The sequence below is a fragment of the Eschrichtius robustus genome, chromosome 7, assembly GCF_028021215.1.
Source record: "Eschrichtius robustus isolate mEscRob2 chromosome 7, mEscRob2.pri, whole genome shotgun sequence".
In the NCBI taxonomy this organism is placed as follows: domain Eukaryota; kingdom Metazoa; phylum Chordata; class Mammalia; order Artiodactyla; family Eschrichtiidae; genus Eschrichtius; species Eschrichtius robustus.
In genome coordinates, this window is record NC_090830.1 from 125,878,227 (window position 1) to 125,900,883 (window position 22,657).

Genomic DNA, 22,657 nt, shown 5'->3' on the forward strand with positions numbered 1-22,657 from the left:
CCCGGCTCCCAACACCCTAAGACCTCTTTCCCTGGCACACTCGCTAGCCTTCATGTCCTCACGGCCAATTTCAGGAACAGGGAGGCTCAAAGAGAGCTTTAGCTCCTAATTGGGCCAGATGAAACCACTAATCCCTGACTCCTTATCTTGGCCCCTGACCCTTCACCCCTGGATCCTTGACCCTTCGCCCTGGGGCTTTTGACATCCTCCCTCTGCGACCCATCCACTTCACCCGGGCCCGGGTTCCCAGGGCTCAACGGCCAAGTGCAGGGACAGGGGCGAGGGTCTGCTCAGGACGGGGCGACCTTAGGACCCGGGCTCAGAACCTGGTCGGGGGCCTGGCGGGGAAAGGAAGGCGGTGGCTACTCCGACGCAGTGACGGCGCGGGAGGGCGGAGGCCGGGGCGCCCCAGCCCCCCGCCCCCGCCGGCCCTGACGTCAGAGCCAGACCCGGTAAACTGAGCGGCGGCCGCCGGGCGCTGGGGCGGAGACTGCGACCCGGAGCCGCCCGGACGGACGGAGCCCACGGCGGCCGGGGCAGGCAGCCGCAGATCACCCGAGGTAACGCCGACCCCGCTCCCTGCCCGCGGGGCTCGGCGCTGGGGACGGATAGCCGCCCGGGGCGCGGGGGAGAGCGAGGCCCGGCCGAGGGCAGGGGAAGCCCCCCGAGGCGCCGCGCGCGGGGCTCCAGGGCGTCCCGGGAAACCCGGGGCGCAGGACGCACGGTGCGCAGGGGTCCCGCGGCACTTTCCGAGCGCGCAGCGGGTGAAGTGGGACCCGCGGGGGCGGCGGAGAGCCGGGCGGCCCCCAGGATCGGGCCCAGACGGCCCTCGCGGGCGTTATTAACAAGGAGCGCAGGTGCCGGTGAGAACGCGCTCGCCGAAGGTAAGCCGAGGGTGGGACGCCCGGGACCATCCGGCGCCGCCCGGTGCGCGCCGCTCCCCGAGCGCCCCTTCGGCGGCCGGGCCGGGCGAAGTCTGGGCCCTGGGGTTGGGGGAGTCCCCAGCCCGGCAGAGCCCCTGACCGACCGCGCGCCGCGCCCGCAGCCGAGCCCCTGAGCCGAGCCCCGGAGCCATGGCCCTGAGCGACCTGGCACTGCTCCGCTGGCTGCAGGAGAGCCGTCACTCGCGGAAGCTCATCCTGTTCATCGTGTTCCTCGCGCTGCTGCTGGACAACATGCTGCTCACCGTCGTGGGTACGTACGGACCGGGCGTTCCCCCTCCTCCGCGGGTACCCCTTCGCAGGGCGCCCCGCTTACCCGAGCGCGGTTCGGGAAGGTTGGAGAACACGTTTTGCAAAAATACATTCCCCAAGACTGCCTCGTCTAGGCTAGTAGCCGTGTTTGTGGCTTCGTTTTCCTGGCGGTCCGGTCAAAAAATGTGACAGCAGATAAAACCCAGAACTTATGTTTCCTCCTGATAATTTCCTGCTTCCCCTTGTCACTTTCAACGCGATTAAAAAAATCTGTTAAGGAGGAGCAATTCCCAGGATTCAAAATAATGTTATAATAATTATTACGCTACCCGGAAAGGTGGGTCAATAATGTGGTCTATCACCTCAAGGAACAGGTCAAAATCCCTCCCTCCATAAAAGGAAGGGACATTTAAAGGTAGTGATTCCACAAATGACTTGACATGGAGACATTACAGGACCCACATCAAGAGCAATTTTAACAGCACTGGTTTTCATCTTTTTCCTGTAATGGATTTTTGAAAAACTAAACAATTGACATCCAGTTCTCTTAATTAGCACCATCAACAGCAACAGATTTGACATGCTTTTCCTTAAAAAATCCCAATTTTTAATGAATAAAAAATGATTTTTTAAAGGGCTGTTTCCCTTCTCTCCATTTAAAGTTCTCTCTCGATGGTTTTCAGAACATCACACAGTCAGGGTTTCACTTCCAGGAATATCAGAGCTGGGGCGGGGGGCGCTCATCTGAGTTCAGTAACAAGGGCTCGAGGCCTCCTTTGTCTTGAATGCTCTGTGATGCACATGCCCAAAGCTTCCAGTACATCAGTTTTTCTTTTCCTCTACAAAAGTCTCAAAAAGTCTCAAATCTTCCAGGTTGTATGAAACATTGAAGCTTCCCACTCAAGTAATGGAAAGATGAAGTGGGCCTGCTGCAGAATTTCCGAATTATTACTTCCTGCAGGTTTATTCTTTTCTAAGACACCTAATGAAATTTAGCTTTCTGTTTCCTTGATTCATTCACTTAAAGGTCTTTCTAGCCTCTTTCTGAGAAGCACTGGTTGACCCCAGGTCAGCACTGACTAGACTTCAGACCGAATCTTGCTTTCCTAAAATATTCCTGTGAAGGAGCCCTGTAATGGGAAAGCCCACAAAGAACAGGGATCTCTGGCACGGGTCAGGTCTGCACAGTAGCTGGCCCTGAGAGCTCTCACAGCCTCTGGGGCTTTGTTCACAGAGCTGAGCAACGTGAAGTTGTTCAGTGTCGGCACAGAGGTCCCATTCCTGAGGCAGACATGCTACTTGTCTGGGCCTCATTTAGCGTTTGACGAGACCGCGGTTTTGCTGGCTTTGGTCCTGGGCAGGGTTTCAGTGTAATCACCACTCTCCTGCTCTTGTTCCCAGTCCCCATCATCCCAAGTTACTTGTACAGCATCGAGCATGAGAAAGATGCTATAGAAATCCAGACTGCCAAGCCAGTGCTCAAAGCCTCCACCGTCGGCGGCTTCCAGAACATCTTCTCCTATTATGACAACTCCACCGTGGTTGCCGGCAATAGCACTGGCCACCTTCAGGGGGCGCTGCTGCATGAGGCCACCACGCAGCGCACAGTGACTAACAGGTCCACCGCCCCTTCCGACTGTCCCAGTGGAGACAAAGACCTCCTGAATGAGAACGTGCAGGTCGGCCTGTTGTTTGCCTCAAAAGCCACCGTCCAGCTCCTCACCAACCCGTTCATAGGACTGTTGACCAACAGGTGGGTTATATCATTTTGGTCAAAAAGTGTGATATTTATATTGTTCCAGATCACTTCCCCCTGGGATTTTTGCTTCTCATTCATTGATCAGAATCTGGAAAACCAAAGCTGGGGAAAAAGCCAGTCTCCTTCGCCTTATGTTTCTGTCCTTACTCAATCACGATTTCCCATTTGGTCTTCCTTTTCATTGCCACCGTGGCCATCCTTGGGGGATTGTACGTGCCATGTGGCTTTCTCGTCTCTTGCACCTCTGGTCATGAGCTTCCTATTAGACAGCTGAGGTGGTTTCCTTCAGGGCTGGCGTGGTCAGTGCTCGTGGGGATGGCCAGGTGGGGAACGTTGCACATAAGCTGTAGTCCTGCTGCGTATGTGAAACATCTCGCTGACACCGAGGTCCTAGGCAGTGTACCAGTTCTTCCCCTGCCACTTGCTAAGCTGCATCCACGTGCACAAAGGGAAGAGGCTTTTTTTTCTGGATAATTCAAGCTGCCCAAACTAGCTCTATATTAATCTCAATGTTCTGGGGTCTTTTGGGACCCACATTACTTTGAATAACTGTTCACATTTCCATTGCTGGTGGCCATCCAGCAAGTATTTGCTCTTCTACAGCTGAGGTGGGCCAGCTCTGCCTGATATATGGGGGCTCCAAGTACAGGACAGGGGGCTTGCAGAGGAGGGGAGGAGGTGTCAGCTGCAAAGAGTGGGAGCTGGTAGAGTGTGAGTGGTGGTGGGGGGCCGCTATATAACAGTGTGACCCCAAAGGCAGCAGTGTGAAAAATGCGGCAGTGCCCAGAGTCCTACCTGTGAACCAGGCCTAGTAGCAGGAACCAAGACAAGGACTAGAGAAAAAAAGAGAATAAAAGAGGGGGCGGGGTGAACTGAGGAGGGCGGGGCTGGGGGGACCCAGCGGGGCTGAGCTATAAGTGGCCCCATATGCTAGATGAGAGAGGAGTGGGGCTAGTTTGGGGGGCACTTGGGACCCACTAGAGGTTCCGAAGCCAAGCTGCAGAGTCAGGGAGCTGAGCACAGTTTTAAGCAGGTCAGCCCAGCACCCCCTGCAGGCTGGGAGCAGGGAGGCCTGTACATTTACCAGGCTTTGGCCTTGGGAAAGGTGGAGCAGGGCTGGCCGGGCCTTTTATTAAAATATTATTAAGTATTTCAAGATGGCAACAACAAGCGTTAAACCAAGCAGGGAACCCTTCTCAGAGCGGGGCCCACTCGGGGGGGTGGGAGGCCTGGGGCGTTGGCAGGGGCTCAAAGAGGGGACCCGCCCTCCTCCGCACGAGCTGTCCTCTGGCACGCCGGTTGCTGGTAACGTACTCATGGTGTGTCCGATGGAAGCACATTTTCAACTTCTGTGATTCGATTTTCTGCGCCGAGTAGGGCCACTGAATCCATTTTAACCATCCCAGGCCACATCCAGCCTGCAGTTTGCTGTGTAGTGTTATCAGGCTGCTGCATAAAATGCCGAGCAAGTTAACGCAGGACGCTGGGCTGACTGGGAGCCCACCAAGAGGCACCATTATGGCGGTGACGTTCGGCGGTTCCTCTGTTCTTCAGGAGGAAAACCAAACAGACCTTCCTAGTTACAGGGTTTTCTTTCTTTTCTCAAGCCTAAGAGCGCTTCTTAAAATGCATCTGGTATAATTACAGAAAACAGCTCAGGGTTTTGTATTCTGAGAAAGCAAACAGCTCAAATACTCTATGGGAAAATTGAGGACATTATTGTAATAACGCCTTGCCAGTCACTTGGACGTGAATGTCACTAGCTGTACAGTGTAATACTTAGAAACTCGGCTGAAATGATGTGTGTTCCAATCTTCCAAACGTAAATGGCAAATGAAAAGCTTACAAAAAAATCCCATTCTTGTTTTTAATGCTTCGCTTATGCTACCGGGCAGCAGCTTGTTTAAAACCAGTGAGACCTTTCCCCTAGTAAATACTCCAAACGCTTTGACATTGCAGCCACCTAAGGCTCATGTTTGGGGCTCCCAAAAAATTATCTGCCAAGAGAAAACTAATTTCCTTTAGTGACCTGTGAGATTTAGTCTATTGGTATGGTGCGTAATCCACTTTGGAACTTATTGAGGGCAAAATTTTAATCCCTAGCTGATTTCTCCCAGCTCTCCAGCAAATTTCAAAGTAATCTTCATCTTCTAGCACTGCCTTGTCATGTGGAAATGCAAACAAGTTTTAATATTGATGTAGGACAACACACTCTGTTGTCCCTCCAAAATGATCATGATAAGTAATTTTTTTCTAATATTTTCCAAGCCCAGTAGATATGAATTTGGGGACTTTCAGCATTTCTGGGCACTCCACGGCTCTGCTCAGAGAAGTGATAAATACATTTCCCTTTACAGACTCTTTCCTTGTGAGCCATTGCAAATAGCCTTCTGATGTAATTTGTGCCAATCACATCCGCAATTACCAACAAGACGTGTGACTCACATTTTCAGTGTTGTAAAGAAGTGAGTTTACAATAGCATTTTACACTTGGTTAATATGTTTCTGGTTAAAGAGTAGTTAAAACGTGAAGCATCAGATCTTGAGGAGACTTTAGCAGAAGCTTTTGGGTCCATCTTAGTATTTTATAGGCAAAAGGGTTTGCTACTCAGGAGGAGAAAGCATTTGTCCAGAGTCTGGCCAATGGCTTCCTTCCTTCCCTCCCGTTCTTTCCATCTGCTTACTGTTACACAGTTTGTACCTTTGGCTACGTAATGTAAACAATGCAGGTCAAAATCTGTCTTTTTTGCATCTACTTGGGCTCTCCCTTGTTGTGCCAGGCTGAATGAGGGAAGGTCCAAACAGTAAGTTGTTGGGTGCTATTTTTATTCAATGGGAGGGAGTTTAGGAAAAATCAGCCTGATTTTTGGGACATAGATCCTCCCTCACCTCCCTGGCCCTAGAAAAATATCTTTTTCCAGCCCGTGATGTGAGCTGATCCAACTTCCCAATGTCTCTGCAGTGCTTCTGATAGTGGGGAAAAGAAAGGCCTCCTGCATCCCCAAAGATGTGAGGGGAGCTCCACAGAGACAGGCTGGTTGGAGCCGCTCCTTTCTAAAGCTTCTTGCCGTAAGTGGGACTCACTCTGAAATGAGACACCCAACATCACACAGGTCATAATCCGAACCCCCATGTTACAACCTGGGGCCCCATAATTCATGGTCACGATGCTGCTGAGTGAGTGGCTTTGTGGTGACACAGGACGCAGGCTGCCTGTCTGTTTTAAATATTGGATAAGATCTCATGCCAAACCCTGAGAATAAAAAATGACAATTCTTGGGAAGCATTTAAATGCTCATTTGGCTGTTAATATGATACAAGCAATTCCTGTTTCATTTACTCTTTGGGAATTATATTTTTACTGAATAATATGTGACCAGATAGGGAGCAAAGGACCTTTTGATTTTGGCGAGTGTGGTGATCACATGTCCAGTAACGCACTTTCCAAAGCCTGTGGGTGCCTTGCTTGATCTAATTGCCATCTTTGAGGCTTGTGTGACTTATTTTATAGTTCCAGTTTAACTATTAATTTCGTGATTGCAGTTGTGAGTAAAAGGGGGTAGAAGGACTTATACTAGCAACACCTGTTGTCTTTTGGCCCGGCAAGTGGATTTTAGACATACACACATAAAAGGAATGTTCCAGGCTGGTAAACAATGTGAAAACCACCTTTACATTTCTCTCTTCTGTAAGTCAGGTTAAGAACGAGGCATCATGGTCTTCACTTGCTTAACGTAAGGCTTACATAGTAGTTGCATCTTTAGACCCAGGATATTCCAAACGAACCCGGCAGCTTGGGAAAGGGTTAACTCCGGGGACAGGGGTGGGGATGGTTCCCTCCTCAGCTTGTCATTGTGTTAGTGGCCTGCTTTTTATCAAGCCAGCATCAGTGACTTAATTTATTTCCATAGTTACCTAGTATATTTGAAAGCCAGTTATTTTTCCTCACAAATCTTAGCTAACATCTGAAAGACGGAGAAAGCTGCAGGGCATGAAATCTCTACAAAATCTACTGTGGGTTTTTTTTTTTCCCTTTAGCTTCAGGCAGTTGGTCTGAAGTGGGCTTTGTAGGAATAAGCAGTGACCTTTTCAGAAAGCTCCTCCATGGACAGGGAAACCAGCTATTCTGGAAAGGGATTTCCCATCCTTGATGTCATTAGGGTGGTGGAGACGGTGTGACAGCGTCTTTGCTTCAAAATCAGAAGAAGCTGGCAGTGGAATTGGGTACTTCTCATGGGAGCAAAGCCCTCACGTGACCTGTGCGTCAGTGAACACCCTGGAGAATAAGAAATCCAAGGCTCGCGTAATTCCCCACACACATCTGATAGCTGAAAAAGACAGACCCAGGGGCTGAACCTAAGAATTTTGTTTTATTTATGAAATGGTTGACCACAAGCTTCCTAGTATATCCTAGCAAATGTAAAATACCTTTCCATTTACTGCTCCAGGGAGTATGTTGAGGTAATTGAAATGGGAGATGTCACCTCTTGTCTCATCTGGTGACAGTTTGTACCCTTCCCTGTCCCCTACTCTGTGTCCTTGCTTTTGTCACTTACAACAGCAGAGGGAACCCAGGTCTTAGCAAGCCTGGGAAGAGAGCTTACATTAATCTTTATGGTAAAGACAAACTAATTAGTAGCATTAGAGAATAAGTACTGATTGCCAGTGACAATTTAGAGACATAGTGGGGTTTCTCTGCTGACTGGGTAAGGATATGTAATGAATATAACTTTTATTGCTTTGCACTTTTTTCTAGGATTCAAATATATGATTTTTATTTTTAGTCAACTGGATTAACTGCTCCCTGATGCTCTGTGAAGATGACTGTGGGCCAGGATGACTCACGAGGCGGTGATAACGGGATATTTGGTTAAAGGTTTGCCACATCAGACGTGGCTCTGCTTAGTAGCACTTTAATTGAGATGGCATTGAATTGGGACAAGAGGCCGAATCAGACATTTATGACTAATGTCAGTTGAGGTTCTGTCCATTTAGGAGACATTGTGGGGAAGGAGAAAGGACAGTGGCGATCTGCCTATCACTCAGTGACCCTGGGGCCTTGAGCAAGTCTCCTGAGGTCGGTGTTCAGGGGGCCAGGAGAGTCTGAGGGTGGAGAGCCAGGAGCTGCCCCTTGGGCCACATTGGCCATGGGGCTGAGCTCCAGGGAAGGACGCTGCCCAGCACTTTCCACTGGGCAGCCCTGCCAGCGGCTTGGCTGATGTTGAAAGCATAGGGCGCATGTGTCTGGTAACAAGAAGGAAGCAGCGGGAGCCCAGTGGCATCAGAAGCGATTGGCTCGCTCCACCTCTGAACCTTGGCTTTCTCATGCATGTTGGGGGTTTGGACTGGCCAGCCTTTGAATTTCCTCCTAGCTTTGCCGTTTGGTTATTCCATTCGTGCTTTATTAAAATCCCAAAGGAATTAAAAAGCAAAACAGCAGCTACAGCATTTTTAAAGGAAACACAGCACCTGGCCTTGGTGAAAAGGATCTTCCCTGAGCACACAGCCCTGTGGATACGGAGCCACCTGGTTTTAAAAGATACTGTGGACCCTGGGTTCCGCTCAACCCGTGTGAACCTCTGCTCCTGTGACTGGTGTCCCCACCAAAGTGTATGCTAGCAGGACCTGCCACACCTTAGACACACGAGACATGCCCCTTGCCCTGAATCTGGGGCAGCTCCCCAAGCCTCAATGTGGCCATCTGAAAGTAGGGATGAAGCCAGCTGCCTCATGGAATTGTGGTGAGAATCACAGGTGACCCTCATAGTCTCCGCGAGTGCTGGAGCCTCCTGGGAAGGAGCCCACCTCAGCTGTGTCCTGCCAGGTGACCTTGGCCGGTGGCTGGGCTGTAGACTGGACATAATATTGCCGGTATTCCAATAGCTTTGACATATGTATGGTTTTCCAAGTAGGATGTTGAAAGGGATGAGAAGCCTGTGTTTATTCCGGGGCAGTCGTATGTCCATTCTTCCCCCAGACGTGCAATAGTTGCTGAGAAAATAAACTGCCTGTGAGTTCTCTGAGTTTCCTGGAGGTTTCCTTCAAGAGTATCCAGCAGTGCCATGTTGGACCTGCTGTTGTGAACGGCTTTCTTTTCCTACATGAGTAAGAGCACAGAGCAGTCAGCTCGGTGTTAGTTGAGACAGGAGAAGCTGTCATTTGATGGCATCTGAACTGCAGTTCAGAACTCTGGTATCTTTCCTAGTTCACAGGATTGGCTTCAAGCCCTGCTTTGTGAATTACAAGCTCATTTCAGGTCACAGTAGAGGAATCTTTGCCTGGGTTTGTGGGAGGGCGACTGCCTGAGAATGCTATGATTTTGTGATGCTGTTTGGTTTCTGGATGCACATGAAGCAGTTAAAAAAATTTGTAAGTGTGACCAGAACTTTTAGAAGGGTTCTATTTAAAGCCACGTATGCCTTTTGGCATATACCTGAGGAGGTAGTAAAGTTTGCAAGGAAAAGTCCTGGACTGGATTGAATGGCCCTGAGTGAAATTAGCCCTAGGACATTAGACAAGTCATTTTTTGTACCTCAGTTTCCTCATCTGTAAAATGGGGAGGTGGTCGTCTGCCCTTATCAAGTCATTGAGCTCGTGTGTAAGTGCTTGGAGAATGGAGTGTAACCTTAAGGTGAAAGTATTGTGTGATGATTTTTTTGTTCAAGCCTGGAATAGAAGAGCCCTCCCAGGCTGTGTGACTGGGACTCGGGGTTCCTGTTCCTCATTTGGTTTCTCTCCAGGATCTGGAGGGTCCAGGGCTGGAGGGAGATGAGGCCTGGAGATGCTCAGGGCTGTTCTGGGCTGACACAGATCTCCTTTAGGGCAGTAGCTCAGCCAGTGCTGGCCCCTCTCAGGCCAGGTGGTGGGAGGGAAAGAAGCTGCCTTCACTCTCATGCCCTGTCCATATGGCAGGGACCAACCTGCTTGCTTAATCTGCAGAAACAGGAAAAAAGGAAGAGAATGAGGGAGGAAACAAAATTTCTGAGGCACTTTTTCTGTTCCGGTTGCCCTGGTAGCAGTTTAACATCCATATCTCATGTCATACCCACTCCAGCTCTGGGAGGTGGGTGGTGGTCTTTCTGTGGGGCTGAGGGGAGATTTGCCTGGGATAAGTGGCAGGGCCATGTGTCCAGGCAGGGATGTGATGCCAGGAGGCCAAGGTCTCCCCACCTCCCCATCCGCCTGGTGGCAGAGCCCTGTACAGACAATGGTCTTACAGAGCAAATAGGATGTTGAATTTTTGCACAGAAAACAAGGTCTGTCTTTCTCAGCTGGCTTCATCTGGGTCAACGTGAAGACAGATCTGAAAATTTCTTTGCTTCCTAATGCCTCTTAGATGTAGTGCCATTGCATCTGCTGCCTGTTGAATCACTTGATGACCTTTTACTAGAGTCATTTGATTGCAGCTGTCCCTTTGGGGAAGCTCTAGCAAAGACTATAATTAAAGAAATTTTTACAAAATGATAGAAACAGGGGCTGTGTATTTGAACGTGTTCTGGGTTACTTGCCAATATTTTATTAACATTTATTCCAGAGAAATTTCAGAGTGGCAATCTGTAAATGCATTCACGCTCCAAGATAGTCAAACACAAAAAGGTCATATAGGAAGCACCAACTCTATGAATTTTTAGAAAAGTTGACCAAACACTTATCCACCTGATCCCAAAGGGTAAGCAGGAGAGACTCAATATAAAGGCTTATAAAAATACAAAGCAGTCACCAGGTTTTCATTGTGGTTTTGTTTTTGCAGAATCGGCTATCCAATCCCGATGTTCACGGGATTCTGCATCATGTTTGTCTCAACAGTTAGTAAGTGTCTGATGTTTGCCTTCTGAGTGTGGGTCACTGGGTGGGCTCTGACCACCACCAGCTGGGAATTGAGAACACGGCCAGGGGTGGGGGTGGGGGTGGGGGGGTGTTTTGGCAACAACTGCAGAAAGAAGTTGATAGGAGAGGTCTTCAGGGAGCAAAAGCACAATGTGGTTAACATGGAAATACCCCATCGGGTTAAGGGAGGTCCCTGTTTGAGCTGATTGGGTCACAGCACCAGTGGGTCTACAACGACTGTGGCCTGGCCCCTCTTTCCGCAGTGTTCGCCTTCTCCCACAGTTACGTCTTCCTGCTGATCGCCAGGTCCCTGCAGGGCATTGGCTCCTCCTGCTCTTCTGTAGCTGGTAGGTGTGGAAATGCCTAAGTCAGTGCCCCGGGCTTCCATCTGTTGGAGGGGCCACCGGCATTGCCCAGGCTGGCAGCCCTTTGCAGAATGAGTTGGAATAATTCAGGGAATCTAGGTATTGGTGGTGGTGATTGGTGGTTGGTTCTCAGAGAAGGTACCACCTCCTTGTTGGATGCTGCTTGGCCTTATGTTCTGTTGGTCTGGCAGGTGTGGGAAGACCACAGTCTGGGCTGGGGGTGGGGGAGGGCGAGTCGTGCTGGTTATTCTGTTGCTCCCAGAGCTTGGCTGTCACTGTTTCTTCTCCTGTTTAGGGATGGGCATGCTGGCCAGCGTGTACACAGATGACGAGGAGAGAGGCAATGCCATGGGGATTGCCCTGGGAGGCCTGGCCATGGGGGTCTTAGGTGGGTGAGGGCCACTGTGGGGGCCACCTGGGGGGAGGGGCCCATCTGGTATTGGAAAGTGAGCCCCCTTTCACACTACTGTCCTCTGTTTCTCCCCTAATTTCACGGAGACTTTGAAAAATGGTGGGAAGAGTCCTGACCTGGGAGGACCTGGACTCCCCAGACCTCTCTCCCGGGCCCAGATGTAAACCCAAGTCTTGAACAGGATGGCCTGCCAAGGCCCCTCCTCTTGAACATTCTCTGAGTTACCATCCCACCTGAGGACCGTCCCACTTTCTGAGCCTGCCTCCTCCACCTGCCCTGGCTGAGCTCCCAGACCAGATGCAAACACCTTCCCTGAGAGATCCAGGTCCTCTCCCTTTTCTGTTACACTCCTGGCCTTCATCTGGGAGCCCACTGTCCCTGTCTGTGCTGCTGTGTAATGACTGTGAAGTCTTCACTGGGCCATTTTCCTGTGCACTTCTGTTGCCTGGGTCTTACTTCCTCTGACCTTTACTTTGGGAGTGATTCCATGTCTCAGGTGTGAAACCACTTGGAGGAAGTTGCCAGGGCAACTTAACAGTCCTGAACAGAATGTAGGGTGGCCACCCCACACAGTGTTTGGAACAAAGTAGAGGGAGAAACGCAAGAAACGCAAGATGGTTCTAGACCAGGGGGTGGTCATCAGTCCCGGGCCCGGCACTGGCCCTTCTCTCTCTTCCTTGCAGTGGGCCCCCCCTTTGGGAGTGTGCTGTACGAGTTTGTGGGGAAGACAGCTCCGTTCCTGGTGCTGGCTGCCCTGGTGCTCTTGGATGGAGGTGAGTCCCCGTGGACCCCTTGGCCGTGACCTCGGGGGCCCTGAGCTTGGCGTCCCTGGGGGCAGGTGCTTGGAGCCACACCTCTTCTTTTTTTCTCCTGTAGCCATTCAGCTGTTCGTGCTCCAGCCGTCCCGGGTGCAGCCGGAGGTGAGCAGCAGGGCAAGGTGGGTGCTGCGGTGGCCGCGTGGCCTCTTCTAACCCCTGTTTTCCCTGACAGAGCCAGAAGGGGACGCCGCTAACCACCCTGCTGAAGGACCCGTACATCCTCATCGCCGCAGGTGGGGCTCCCCCAGCACCCCTGGTTCTTCCCAGCCAGGCGGTGGGGGTGGGTGGTGAGGACCGGCGTTCATTTTGCTGCTGGAAACGTTGGGCTGCAGAAAAACATAAAAGGCACAAAGAGGTTACACGTCAGAAGAAATGGTTTTCTTCTGTCATTAATTTCTGACGCAGCCAAGCTCCTTTGTTGTTTTTCATCTGGGGCAAAGATGGCTGAGTCACAGAGACGCCTTCCGCAGAGGATTGTTTTGGGCCAAACTTGCTCACTGTGTTTGTGTCAGAGGCTGTCGTCGTTTGGCCTTGAACTTCTGGAATGGGTCCATGGCCTCCCTGCCGGTGCCTTAGGTGGGTGCTCTGATTCACCTTGGCATCTGTGAATAGAGACTGACAGCAGGGCCCCAGAGGGCCAAGGGGTGCCTCTCTTTCTGCAGAGGGCATCCTGCGCAGCGGCGGACACCTTTGGGTTCTTGGCCGAGATGGGCTCAAAGGACGCCCTGGGGTTCTGTGGCTCTTGGGGAGGATAATGGGCTGCATCCATCCAAGCAGCTGACCTCCCAAGACAACCCCAGGGACACAGGCCTGGAGCTGCCTCGTGAGGGACTAGCCTTACGCGGCCTGGGCCTGGACACAGTGGTCAGCAGTGGCCCTCGGCATCAGGCCGGAGAAGGCCTCCATGCAGGGTGGCCTCAGGCCCGGTCAGGGTCCCCTCCAGGTAGGGGTAGGTGTGTCTAAGCGGCAGTCACAGACACTAGGGCTGGGGGGAGGCTGGGTGAAGTGAGGCACGCCCCGCCTGAGGACATTCAGATTCAGCCGCTTTCAGAACCCCAGGCTGCTTTTGTTAAGGTGTGTACTGCTGGGTTTGGTCCCGGCAACGCATAAGAGGCCTTGGTCTAGACCTTGTCTGTCATGCCTGTTGACCAAAGGGTTATAAGCCTGGTGTGGTGACCTCCTCATGCAGGGGGACCTCGCTGTGCCCCCAGCAAGACACAGGGAACATTCCAGAGCTGAGATTCCCCTGGAGCCCTGGCTGTCCGAGCTGGGGGGTGAGGACATGTGTGGTGAGAGATGGGGGCCCAGAGATGCGAGTCCCTGCACCTTGGGGCACACGTGTGGGCAGGCCGTGCTGCCTGGGCCCTCACTGTCTCACCCCTACCCACCCTTGGAGGTAATATAGAAATCGAGCTGGCACTCAGTGTCAGGCCATCGGCAGGTCCGGGCAGCCTGGATGGTGGGGTGTGGGGTGGAGCTGGGGGCAGGCGGTATCTCGTTTGTACCGCTGGGGTTTAGTTTACAGAGGCAACTGAGTGACGAGATGACATGGAGAGATTAATACCACCAAAGGATGATTTTATTAGTTATGTTTCTGGAGAAAAGGGGGCATGCCACGTCGCTCAGGGCCACATGGGGAGGCACCAGGTTTGGTCAGGAGGCAGAAAGGGGCAAGGGGAAGACCCAGGCCAGAACCTAGGCGTTTCCATGAGAAAGTGGAGTTTCCATGGGAAAGGTAGGGGAGGGTAAGCAGTTTAGGATTGGCTAGTTTAAATAATTCCAGTCTGGGTGCTCTCCCCAGTTGCCTGGGTGGATTTAGGGCAGGAGATACTGGTGAGGTGGGTGAGAGTTAGATAAAGCAGGGACTCAGAGTATGGGTTCCGGATCACAGGGGAGACGTGAACAACTCTGGTTGTTAGTTTGGCCCTGTAATTAACGTCAAATAGACAAATACAGAATTTAAGAAAACATGGAATAGGTGGGCGAGGGGAGTCCAGCCATTTCAGCATCATTTTTATGTTCTGTCTTTAAATGCTACAAAGAATGAAAAAAATCTTTCATCGTATGTAAACACCTTAATTATGATCGCACAATGTTCTTTGAATGAGGAGTCTAGCAAATTAGAGGTTCCATGGCACACAGCACAGGAAGCTGTCAGAACAATGGGGACAGCAATGTGTGTTTTTTTCCAGGTGGTTCTATATTTACAAAGGGTTCTGGTTAACACAGTGATAATGGATATTTGCATGGATACCCTATAGGTATAGCTGATTTAAAAAAAATCCCTCAACAGTATATTTGCACTGAATGCACTTGAATTTTGGGCAACCAAGGGCATCATTAGAAATATCTGTGTTTGTTATACAGTGAAACATAGGTGTAGGAGCCTCAGGTTGCCTGAGTCTGTGTATGGTCAGCCTGAGCTGCTGAGTAGCCTCAAGCAAGTTACTTCATTAATAAATTGGAGCTCCATTTCTTCATTAATAAATTGGGAAGGTTAAACCTAGTGATCACTAAGCCTCCCTCCGCTTCCACACTTTATGACTCTGGGATTCTAGTTGTTTTAAGTAATAATAATAATTTAAAAAGCAACACTCCCCACTATCCCTTTGACCTGTTATTTGTCTTTTTCTTACAAAAGTAGACGTTCTGGGTATCTGAGCTGATTGTTCTGGCTGTGGGCACATGGGATTTAATTGTGTTTGGAAATGGTAGGGGGCACTTGAGACCCAAAACATTAGGACACTAACCTTCTTCGTCCCTTTAAGGGTCCATCTGCTTTGCAAACATGGGGATTGCCATGCTGGAGCCAGCCCTGCCCATCTGGATGATGGAGACCATGTGTTCCCACAAGTGGCAGCTGGGTAAGACTGGGCCGCGAGTTTCTGGTTCTAGAATTTTTGTCCCCAGGTTGGGTCTCATTACTGTAGTCCTGCTGAGCTGCCGGTAGCAGGATGGTAAAGTGATTGTTTCTGTTTGTCACTTAATGGGGTCAGTGCTTAGGTTAGCAATGAGCTTTGGGGTTTGTTTTGGCTCCAGTTTTTGTATCATCCCTGATAGGGGCATAATTAATAACAAGGCATCAGACCTGGGCAGAAATGAGAGATGAAAAATACATTCAGCATTTCCTCACACTTCTGAACTGGACAAGTTATATTAAATATATGTGGACAGTAATAAAATTTATGGGAAAGAGAACAACAAACATAGTTTTATTTTTTTTTAATTGAAGTATAGTTGATTTACAGTGTTGTGTTAGTTTCTGGTGTACAGCAAAGTGATTCAGTTATACATACATATATGTATTCTTTTTCATATTCTTTTCCATTATGGTTTATTATAGGATATTGAATATAGTTCCCTGTGCTATACAGTAGGACCTTGTTGTTTATCTATTTTATATATCGTAGTTTGTAACTGCTAATCCCAAACTCCTAATTTATCCCTCCCCCCACCTTCCCTGTTTGGTAATCATAAGTTTATCTTCTATGGGTGTGAGTCTGTTTCCTAAATAAGTTCATTTGTGTCATATTTTAGAGTCTACATATAAGTGGTATCATATGCTATTTGTTTTTCTCTGTCTGACTTACTTCACTTAGTGTGATAATCTCTAGGTCCATCTGTGTTGCTGCAAATGGCATTATTTCATTCCTTTTAATGGCTGAGTAGTATTCCATTGTGTATATGTACCACATCTTCTTTATCCATTACAAACTTTGTTTTTAAGAGGATGAATTTTTGAAAGTATTTTTTATTTAGAAAGTAATTCATGCTTATTGTTAAAAAATCAAAGTACAGGGACTGAGGAAGTAAAAATTGTAAAAATCTCATATTTGTCTTTCCCCCTCTCCCAGCCCAGTCCTCTGTGACATTCATTGTTAATAGTTCTGTGTGTCTTTTCCTCGATTGTTCTGCATTGATCACCATCTTTGTGAAATGCCTGAAAACCCAACCCATGTGGAATCTTGCCATTTACACACTGTGTGACCTCTTGTTTTTCTGTTTCTGTGTCAGAATGGGTAGATTTACTTTTCATAATTAATTAAATTTTAATTTTTTTCAAAGTTACACATGTACACAATTTTTAAGTTAAATATGTTATAAAAATCATAATGAAAAAACAGCAGTCTTTGCCCCATGCCTCCTCATCTCCAAATCTCTTCCTCAGATTTGATCACCTTCAGCTCTTTTAGTTGTTTCTTCTGCTAATTTCCTTTATGTCTCTAAATAATGTGTACACTCCTATTTTTTGATTTTCCAATTTCTGACATTGTCCACCAGCTTCCTAATACAGTAGATGAGGATTTAATGCCATTATTGCTTTACCTGAAAATATCAACCAACCAACTCACATGTTTTCTCACCTTCTGTTCTCCTAAAACAATTGTATTACAGGTTTTGGTTAGATTGGCATTCAGTATTGCCATTATTGTGAATATGTAAATATTATTCAAAGACAAGCTCTGTAGGGTTCTGTGATTATTTCCTTTCTTTTTTACGAACTTCTTGTTTTTCCTGGAGTTAGTAATTGTGGTGTCTTTCTATTTTCTTAGTTTTCTGTGTAGCATTTATGAATATATCCCTCAAACTCTTTTGCAGAGATGAAAGACCGTCTAAATATGGACAAGTACATCCACAGACCTAACCTTTCTGTGTTTTTGCTTGTCTGTGGACATCTGTCCCACATGACTCTGACTTCCTGCTCCAGTCTAGAGTTGTTCCCTAGGCCATCCAGAGATTTTCCTCTTCTAATATCTGGGCATCTTCTTTGCCTCTCTTCTGTTTCCTGTATCCTCCTCTCCTGTATTCCTCTCTTTTGGTTTACTTTCTCATTATGCTGGAACCCGTCCTCCAGCAGCTTCCTGAGGGGGGTGCACAGCAGGTAAAGTTCTCTGGGATCCTGCTTATCAGCAGCATCTTTATCCTTACCTCAACTTCATCCTGAGTTTGGTGGACTTAGTCTGTTTGGGTATATAATTCTTGGTTGGAAATCCTTTTCCTTCTGAGTCTTGAGGCCAGGGTTGCTGTTGCCTTCTGGCATATGCAGGGTTGCTGTTGAGGAGGCCAGTGTCCTCATTCCCCATCTTCTGTAGGAGCTCGAAGGATCTTCTCTTCCTCTCTAGGTGATGAGCATCCACGATGCTGATTTGCAGGGAGTCCTTTCCTCCACTGTGCTGGGCACTTGCTTGGTCAGCCTCTTCATTTGGGAAATCCCTTCTTTCAGTTCTGGGAAATCTTTTTGTATTATTTCTTTAATCCCTCCCCCCTCTTCCATTTTCTTTCTTCTCTTTTCTGGTACTCAGGTTGGTTGGATGTTGGGACCTCTATGTTTTATACTTTTAATTTCTTATTTTGCCTTCCCTTATATCCATTGATTTCTTCATCCTCCTCCTCTAAACTCTATTGAACTTTTACAATTGGTGTCATCGTATCACACTTTTGAAGAGCTCTTTCACATTTACCCTAAGTGGTTTTGTGTATGTGTGGGGTGGTGGAGGGATGTTGAAATGATACCCTTTACCATTCAGTAGGAAGACTTCTCTTCACCTCCCATTTCAGCCTCTTGTGACATCCCTGGTCTCCATGCTGCCTGGGGTCCCTGAACCTTTTCAGTTCAGTTTCTCTAAAGAAACCCTCTCCTGCTAGGTGAACCACTGAGGGCTGGGGGGTCCAACCGCTTTCTTTCTGGTTGACAGCCTCCGCCCTCAGCCTTATGTTCACAGTACCTGGAGCCTTCAGTTCCTTAATTTTCTGGGTTCTGAGGCACAAAGGTCTTGCTGCTTCTGCCCGCTCCGTGAGCAGGTGGAAGTTTCCAGTGCCCTCTGCTGTGTCCATCTCTGCTCTCCCTCTCCTTGCTCCTCCCTCTTGTTGCTTTTTCCCCTTTCATTTTGCCTCTCCTTGGGCAGAGAGGGGGAGGGTCTATAGTTTTCTTTTATTCCTTTACTAAAATTTAAATGGAATTTCGAGTGGGAATAGAGAAAAACTCGTAGCTTCAGTCTGCCCTGTTTAACTGGAGACCCATCATTCCTTCCGCTCTGATTGCCTTTTATTCTGTGTTAAGGTTATACCATACATTTTCAACCCGTCCTTATTGCTGGACATCTAGGTTCATTCCAGTTTTGCCATCAGAAACCATACTGCAGTGAAGTATCCTTTCCACGTATTCCTGCTCATGTTTGGAAGTACATATATCTGTAGGGCAAATTCCTAAACTTAAACTGGCATTTTGATATTTGGTAGCATTGCACTAACACGGGTATTATCAATCTTTTCCAATCGAGTGTGTGAGAAAGGGGGTCTCATTTTGATTTATTTTTACAAATTCTTTGTGAGTGAAATTGAGCACCTTTTCATATGTTTATTATCCATATCTATTCCCTTTACTGTGAACTTCTTATTAATATCCTTTACCCATTTTTTCTATTGGGCTCTGTCCTTTTTTAAAAATTGATTTTAAGTGTTCTTTGTATGTTAAGATATTAATCCTTTATCAGATGTTTTGCAAATAGTGCCCTTTGTTGTGTGTCTTTTGACTTGATAGGTGGGATTTTATTTTATTTTAAATTAAAAAAATTTTTTACCACTCGGAACATTTAAAATGCTCTGAGTCAGATTTAGCAAGCTTCCCCTTTACATCATTGTCATTTCAAGTCAGGCTCAGGAAGGCCTTTCCCTTGCCAAGATTATTTTTTCACTATGTTTTCCTCCAGTAAATTTGTGATTTATTTTTTCCATTAAACTCTTGGATTTACACGGAATTCATTTTGCTATAAGGTGTGTGATAGGGATCTGGTGTTACTGTTTTCTTTATGGCTCGCCAGCCCTACAGCCAGGAACCCTAGGAGTCCATCTGGTATTTCCCACGTTTGTCATGCTGGAAATGACCGTGTGTTCTTGGGTCTGTTTCTGGATTTCTCTCTTGTGTTCCATTTGTCTGCTTGTATTCCTGTGTCAATACCCTCCTGTTTAATTAGCTTGAGAATATTGCTTAGTATCTGGAAGGCTAGTCCCTGCACACACACATTTCTTTAAGAATTTAACAATTGTCCTTCCTAGAGGTTTATCTTCTTTTCATAGTTCTTTCACCTTACACACTGACATCTTCAGATGGAGACTCTCAGTTCTGAATAAGCCCACTTGTTAGTGCCCCCAGCCTTCCTCAGGTGAACTTGCATTCCCTTTGCAGAGGCGTCCTGGCAGATGCTGCCTCCTGGTTTGGGCTGGTACCTGATCTTCCGGCCTCACTCCAATTGGCCTGGCCTGGGCACTAGTCCTTTTGGGTTCTGCATTGAATTTGTGTTCGTTCATTAAAAAAACCCCAAAAATCCTTCATTAAAAAGCCCCAAATGGTTGGAGGTCGGGCCAGATGTGGAAGGACTGCTAAAGGGTGTGAGGTTTCTTTCTGGGGTGATGAAAGCGTTCTGGAGTTAAATCATGGTGATGGTTGCACAGCCCTGTGAATATACTAAAAACCAGTGAACCGTGCACTTTAAAACGGTGAATTGTATGGTTTGTGGATTATGCTGCAAAACCAAACCAAACCGGGCCCCCAACAACGAATCATTCAGTGAAGGAGGAAAGATTCTGGGAGGTAAACTAAGGCTAGTTCTTAGCAGGAATTTCGCTCTGGACTTCCTGGCCATGGAGAGAACAGAGGAAACCCAAAGGCTCTCAAAGGTTCTAAGGAGAGCTCACCACTTTGCAGGAGGGGTGGACGTTTTCTGTCCTCGAGTTAGCGAATAGCAGCTTTGCAAAAGATGAGGAGACATTCTTCGTGTCTCGGTGCTGGTACCGGCGGATGACACCCTGGGAGCTGTTTGTCTCGGGCTCTTTCCCGCTGGGCCTGTGCTGATCAGCGCCTTCAGGTCTCCACAGGAGGCTCCCTGTGTCGGTGGCGCGTGGCTGTGAGTGGAGTGCCCATGTTGGCTTTGCACGTGCTCCTGGGCAGAGATGCTTTCCTGGTGTTTCTGTTTTCTCCACTTAACTGACTTATCACCCTAATTGAATGCGTCCTGGCCACGTGCAGGGCTCTTCAGCTGCTTTGCCCTATTCTTCTCCAGACACAGCCCGAGGCTTTCTGTAGAAAGTCTTTCACGTCAGTCAGGGACCCAGGCCATCCGGGTTAGATAGCAGGCCGCAGGCTGCCTAGATTTCATCAGGAGGTCCTTTTGTGGGGCTTATCACCCCGGCCAGATGTTCCCCCGACCCTGTACCTTTCCACCAGTGAGATGGCTCCTTCTTTGTCTCAGAGCTAGACTTGGGTTTCCTCAAGAGAATCAGATTTCTGTTCCCGTTTGCAGTGTCATCTCCAGTGAGGGGAAGCTCTCCTCTTAGGTGGGCCTTGCCACCTCGCGGCCCCCTCTCCCGAGCCCCTCAGGCCCCTCCGAGCCTGGGTGAGAAGGCCCCTGGGTGGGCCTGTCCCCGAGGCGAGGACCCAGCTCTAGGAGGTGGCACAGGACTTCCCCGGAGGCCCGGGCAGCTCAGCCCCTCCCTGTGTGAGCTCTCTCCAGCCCAGTGTGGAAATGGAAGCCGTTCTACCTTTTGCTTCTCTGATTGTTTCTGGAGAAAGACTGTAAGATTTGAAGTCAAAGCAAAACAATCTTATGAGCTGCGTAGGGGATGCATGATTGTTCTTGTTGAACGCAGTGTTTTGGGCCATCATTTTGGGGGAGGTAAAGACGCAGCCCATCCCTACTCCAGGGGGCTCCCTTGCAAGCCCATCCCTCAAACTCCTTGTGCTGCCACTTGGGTGTGGCCCTGGGTTTGGGTTGGTGGAGAGAGAATCATCATGGCATCTCTTTACCTCAAGTCCTGGGTCAGATGACCTCTCCCTGACACCCTGAGGCTTAGGGAATCAAAAAGTTGATGTTCATGGTGAGGGCTATGACCCCAAAAGGGAAGCACAGGCTCTGAGGAGCAGGCCCCAGACAAGGGTGGAAACAGACTTTTTCTTCTGGTTAATGAGGTGTGGTGGTCCAGTGTGGGATGGAGGGAAGGACACTGGCCTGCTGGTGGGGGACCATACTGCTCCCAGCCAGCTGTGACCCCAGGCATGTCCCGTGCCAGCCTAGCTGGGTGGCAAAGACAAGATGATGGCCAGCCTCCTGTGGTTCTGGGATGTGATGACTTCAACCTTCCGAGCCTCCCTCTGGGGAGTCCAGATGGGACCCCTGCCCCATTCTGGTTCCTAGCTGAGTCCTTGGGGACGACAGGGATGGGTCACCCGGAGCTCGGAAGAAGCCCAAGGCCTCATTCTCATGGTCACTTTGGGGCTGCGCGTCCAGGATCAGCTCTCTGTGGACTTTGTGATGGTCCAGGCCTCTCCCTTGAGTGCAGGTCAAGCCTGTGGTCAAGGCCAGACTTTCCATAAAGGCACTAGGGGCAGGTGGGTGGTCCCTCTTGGTTAAACTTTCTTGTATGAGCAGAGGCGAGGGAGCAGGCACCGGCACCCCAGGGGAAGAGAAGGGGCTCGCGCGTGGCCCAGCCCCAGTCAACACTTCTCATGCGGCTGGGGAAAGGCCTAGAGAGAAGTCTTGCTGTGTTTGCCGGTGATACAAATTTGGGAGGGATAAAGATGTCCAGTTAGTCGCAGATTCAAATAAATCTCCACAGGCACAAATGAAGGCCTGAGAGGAACCTGGGGGGATCCTCTGGTGAGAGTGTGAAGCCCTGCCCAGGGCTGGAAAGCACCCCAGGAAGGCGAAGTCCGGGGCCTGGAAGAAGCGCAGGTCTGTGCGCGGCAAGCCGGGTGAGCGCATGCGCCGCTGGGGCTCCAGAGACTCGTCGCTGTGCGGCTGCCCCAGAGGGGCGTGGCCGAGGGGCCAGACCTCCGGAGAGGCTCGTAGGATTCCTTCAGCCCTTCTATTTTTCCTCAGGCGCTAGTGGTCCTGTGCTGTGTGTCCGTCGTGGGCTGGGGCAGTTCTGGGAACCAGGTTTCGAGGTCGAGAATGTGAACGTGTACAGAGGGGCCGCCGTAGGCGCCCTGCCTCTGGGGAACAACCCAGAGCCTGAGGCCGTGTTTCGTCGCGAAAGCTGAGCGGCGGGAGGGTTGCCTCTCACTCTCCCCACGCGCTGGCGGCGGGGCTGGGGGAGGGGGTTGAAGCCAGCTTCTCTTGGCTCTGGAATGTGAACCAGGGCCGGCGGGTGGAGGTGGTGGGAGGCTTGGGGCTTGGTGTTAGGATGCGGCCCTGTAGGAGGAGGCGCCCCTGAAGCGCCGTCTGGAGGAGTAGTGGGCTCCCGGCCCCAGGTTTCCCAGCAGAGATGGATGGCCCCCTCCTGGGACC

At 49.5% G+C, this 22,657-nt stretch overlaps 1 protein-coding gene across 1 annotated transcript in view; it reads left to right on the forward strand.

Annotated features, from left to right (window-relative positions):
• The first annotated feature begins 1,073 nt into the window (after positions 1-1,073).
• SLC18A2 (solute carrier family 18 member A2) overlaps positions 1,074-22,657 on the forward strand; it is a 33,888-nt gene continuing 12,304 nt past the window's right edge. Inside the window, exons 1-9 of the mRNA XM_068549065.1 lie at positions 1,074-1,194; positions 2,595-2,946; positions 10,703-10,761; positions 11,043-11,126; positions 11,440-11,532; positions 12,240-12,329; positions 12,433-12,476; positions 12,547-12,607; positions 15,143-15,238. Of these exons, the coding sequence (XP_068405166.1) occupies positions 1,074-1,194; positions 2,595-2,946; positions 10,703-10,761; positions 11,043-11,126; positions 11,440-11,532; positions 12,240-12,329; positions 12,433-12,476; positions 12,547-12,607; positions 15,143-15,238 (1,000 nt within the window). The remainder of the gene's footprint in view (positions 1,195-2,594; positions 2,947-10,702; positions 10,762-11,042; positions 11,127-11,439; positions 11,533-12,239; positions 12,330-12,432; positions 12,477-12,546; positions 12,608-15,142; positions 15,239-22,657) is intronic.